General features: G+C 36.1%; 1 protein-coding gene across 4 annotated transcripts in view; it reads left to right on the forward strand.

The window, feature by feature from the left end:
- Positions 1-2,838, forward strand: part of Tmem50b (transmembrane protein 50B) — a 44,975-nt gene extending 42,137 nt beyond the window's left edge. For all 4 annotated transcript variants that reach the window (XM_023705603.1, XM_004645339.2, XM_023705602.1 and 1 more), the window contains one exon: positions 1,009-2,838. In XM_023705603.1, the coding sequence (XP_023561371.1) occupies positions 1,009-1,054 (46 nt within the window). In that variant the 3' untranslated portion in view covers positions 1,055-2,838. The remainder of the gene's footprint in view (positions 1-1,008) is intronic.
- The last annotated feature ends 1,963 nt before the right edge of the window (positions 2,839-4,801 follow it).

Here is a 4,801-nt window from a genome sequence, read left to right on the forward strand (position 1 = left end):
TTACAATACAAGATCTCATATGTACTGAGTCTTAATTGACCTTGGAAGGCTAGGGCCAAAATGTTGGCTTTCCTTGCGGCCCTCCTTTTTCTCTAATTTTGGTCTGCAAATTTAGGTTCCTTTGTATCATTTTTAAAATTAAATGAAAGGTCATGGTGATGCTGTCTGAATTGCTTATATTGTAATGCTGTTTAGCTAGGATGGCTCTTTTTCCTTAGTACATTTATACTTAGTGCTTCAGTTATTGCTTAAGTGCTAATGAGTCACAGATGTGTTTCCAAGTCTAATTCCCATATCCAGATTCCTACTTCACAACCCTTCTTGGGTTGTTGACATTTCAAATCCAAAACAGCATGCCCACAAATCGCCTTCTGATCCTGTTTCCCCGACCTTTCCTTTGCTGAGATAATTCCCACTTTTCTTTCTGATCCCTGCTCAGTTACTACTTCCTCAGAAAAGCCTGTCATGAATTCTAACTAGGTCAGATCCTTATTTTTCAGTCCTTATAGCACTTTTTTTTTCAGTTGGTTTTTAGATGTATTTGATTGTCTCCCTCACCAGCCTCTGAGCTCCTAGGAGCAGGAGTGCTTCATTTTGCCTGCATTACATCTGAGCATTTGGCTAGGGGTTTCTCCCTATAGCCCACATTTGCCACACAGTACTAAAGGAATGAAGAGCTACAGCCAGGTCTATTTTAGGATGTTTCAGTAATTGTAGTCCAGATACAGTAGGTTTTGAGAGAGAAAATGACCTTAATGCTTTGCCCCCATGAAAAATGTTTCTTTCCTTTACAAGTTTTCTAAAGTATCTAGGTTTTGAGTAGGAATATTTAATTAAGCTCAGCCATTCTAGCTAAACAGCATTACAAAACAAGCAATTCAGACAGTACCACCATGACCTTTCATTTAATTTTAGAAATGATACTACAGTATCAGAAAGGAACCTATCAAAGCATATTTAGGAAGTGAATTGTGTTACTTTTTCATGTTTTCCCTCCTATCTTTCTAGCACTCTGATCTACAAATTTGGAAGAACTGAAGAGCTTTGGACCTGAGATCACTTCTTTTTGGGGAATTGAACCACGACCTCATGCTTGCTAGCAGGCGCTGTGCCATTGAGCTATAATCCCCAGCCCCAAGATCACTTCTTGAATCACATTTTCCTTTTGTTACATTCTATTTCTAGATGTTTTTATCTCTTGATATAATTTACACATTGCCAAATGGAGTAATTGTACATTGAATGTTTTTGTTTCTTTACATTTCTATGCCCTGAGTTCTGAAATAGGTTTATGAAATTTCTGTCATTTTTTCATTGACTAGACTGTTAATGTGTACATAATATAAGACTATACAGATTGGATGCTGAGTATCAGTTTTTTATCCCTGACACTTAGAGCTTGATCTGTTCCATCATTTTAAAGGTAAATACTGTCTCAGTGTTTCTAATTTCTGAAGATGTACAAAAAATGTATCTCTACATATCTGGAATAAGTACCAAGCCATTTAAAAAGGTATTTCTGTAAGTGGTAATTTATTTTGGCTTAAAAATGAGATGTTTTAAAGCAAAGAGTTTGTTCTTCTGTATTAAAAGAAGTGGAGTTTTATATGAAGATTTTTAAAAATATCCACAGAATTAGTTGGAAAGCCTCTTTTAAATAATTTACTCTGCTATGATTTTATTTGAAAAGGGATAATACATGATCAGATAAACTTGGTTTTTATGGTTAATGTATAAAGACTGCAAGTCTGTTCAGTGAGCTACCATAAAAGCAGCTGCAGTGATCTGTGGGGTTCTCTTTTGACATGCTTGCTGCTGTATGTCAGTACACAAAAGTTGGGTAGCAAGCAAGTCTAGGACTACTGCATTTTAAAAGCATGAACCATGTAACAGAAAGTGGAATAGTTTAAAGTACTTCTCCCTGAAGGGAATTATTATGACCTAGTAAAACAATCATTTCAACTGTTTAGTTACTGACTGCAAGTCTCTCTTTGCTGTAGCTCCAAAGCTTTGAGTGAATAGTTGCTGCAAAATGCATCTTTAACTGAAATTTCACACTCCAATCCAAAAGCTCTTTACCTACCTGCAATACTGTATTTGTACTGTAAGTATTCTATGGACCCTTATCAATACTTTTGCTTTCCTTTGTTAAAAAGATTTTGTGTTGCACTTTTTTCCTCAGAGGGATTTTATAGAGCCTTTTGTCCTAAAGTGGGATAATATCAATAGTAGTATATGCAAATTCTAATGCAAGCCTTACTCTGCGTAACTTCTGAGAGGACTTACTGACTGTGCACAGAGTATGAAGCAGTTGCGGAAAGCTGTGCCTTTGTCTAGATACCATCTTTTTTGTTACTTGTTTTTTTCCTCAAAATGCTAGTGAGCTGTGTCTTGTTTCCAGCAGATTTTAAAAGTACTTGTTTGCTCTCTTAGAATCTTTTGCAATAAACATTGTTTGTCACACATTCTAATATTGTTTGGAAAAATGAACCATAAAGTTGATTTATTCTTCACTTTTTAATTATTCAAGTTCATTGAACAAGCAGTTCATTCTTAAGAGGAGAAATACAGTAATATACTTAGACTTTAAAATGCCAATGTGAAGGTTTATGAAGGATATTCCTAAAAAAAGGGTATTCCTGAAGACCAACTGAAAGTGATGATTTTTTTTTATTCTTGACTCTGACATGAATTTTCATATTGTAAGCAAATCAATTAATTTTCTCAGTTTACTTTTAATTTAAATGAATGTTGGTATCTACTCTTAGAGATACTGTGAGTTGGTAGAATTCATAATTACATGTGACTCCCTTAATAAAGATCTTGCTGTTAAAACAAGTTCTGTGGCTACTGAATTATGTCTTTTTTTTTTTTTTTTTTAAATGTGGCTGGCTTAGCCCACCCTGGGGGTAGGGCTGGTGTGGCATGTGGTGCCAGGGATCGAACGGTGGTCCCTAAGCTTGCCTAAGCAGGTGCTTTAGACTGCTTAGCTATCTTGCCAGTCAGAATGATTATCTTTTAGGTGTGGTCAATAATACCAGCCTATTCTGTTTATTTTTGTTTCTTAAAATCCTTATTATATTCCTTGTGCTATTGCCAATGATGAAAAACAGGCTGGACTTTTCTGTTTTTTTCCATGAGTAATGACATTGGCATGCATTAACATAATGAGTTTTGAAGGCTGTAAGATGAATGATACCAAACCATGTCAGGTGCCCCAAAAGGGTGATGGTGATGCAAGTTCCCCACCTGTTTGATTTGGATGCCTTGAACTCATGTTCTGTACATTTTTCCCTGTTGGAAGAAGTATTTCCATAATGTCAGCTCAGGAGCATTTATTCCTTGCTTTTTTATAAATTTATTTACTTCATATGAATCTCTGCCAATGGTATACATTCGTTCCTTCCATACACTCTCCTGTCATCACTCATTTTGATTCTGCTTAGAGTTTTTGGAAGTTTGGGGCTACTTTTAGGGATTTTAACCTCAAGTGACAACCTGTTAAGCCCTGGAGAGAACATCTGAGGCTAATTTTATTCTACTAACAAATTAGTTACATTTCGTTAAAAGTTATTCAACCATGTGCAATTTTTTTATAGTAGTTTCTTCATTTTATCATTTATGAAAGATTAGAAATTGAAATAGAAGCTGTTTGAAGTAGGAATTATTATTTGGTGCTGGGGACTGAACTCAGGGCCTTACACTTGCTAAGCACACACTTCCACTGAGCTGTTCCTCTAGCCCAGAAATTACTGTCAGTCACTTTTCCTCCACTGGCTTGAAGCATCACTGAAGAAAGTTAGAACATGTCTATTTGATCATATAGTCAGTTTTCACCTGGAGGGGATTGTGATGCAAGTTTTTGCAGCCTGTCCTCATTTTCTTAGAAATAATCTTACCTCATTGGCTGCCGAAATAGCTCAGTTAAGAGAGCGTTAGACTGAAGAAATAATCTTACCTTTCCATTTTATTAAAACAATTTTTTTGTGTGCTAATTGGTTGTTTAAAGAGTCTTCACTTATTCTCTTATCCCCTGAATTTTATTGTTTTGAAAATTTGTTTTTTAATTATTATGTTGACAAATTATGTATCTATGGGCCAAAAAGCAGAGTTATGCTCTTTACAATGTGACGTGATTAACCTAATTAACATGTCCATCACTTCAGCTATCTGCTGAATTTGATTGCTACTGAGCCCCAAATATTTTTGTCTTTTATTTCTTCCGTTTCCTCCTGAAAGCTTTCCAGACAGCAGGGCCTGTTATTCTCAGCCAGTTGGTTCAGTAAAATAGTGACCATTAAATTAGAGCATACTGAAGCATTGTCTCTTGGGGAAAGATGACGTTAACCTCCCGAGAGCCTGTAGTAGACTCATTGTTGACCTAAACTGGTCAATGTATGACCTTGCTTTATGTGTATTTATGCTTGAGGACATTATTGAGTCATTAGCATTGATCTTGTGTCTAATAGCACTGTAACTCATGTGCAGGAAAACTTCTGGGATAGATTTCTCCTTCAAGCATACCATAACCTTGTGTTTAGGGATAGGACTTCAGTAGGGCTTGGAGGCCATTGGAGGCCATTTTCAACTGAAATTGCCAATCACCAATAGAATAAAAGTGAAAAAAATGTACTCATTGGACTGAAAAGGATACTTGTTGACAGTATGAGGGCTGAACCAAGGCTGAGACTTGCCTTGTGTGCACCTCACCTGTTAGGTGGCTGAAATTACTCTGTACATTTTCTCAAATGATCAGAAAGTTCCCTGTAGTATTAATTCTGGACTTACAAGTAGTATTGGG

Source organism: Octodon degus, unplaced genomic scaffold (genome assembly GCF_000260255.1).
Source record: "Octodon degus isolate 3935 unplaced genomic scaffold, OctDeg1.0 scaffold00225, whole genome shotgun sequence".
NCBI classification, from domain to species: Eukaryota; Metazoa; Chordata; class Mammalia; order Rodentia; family Octodontidae; genus Octodon; species Octodon degus.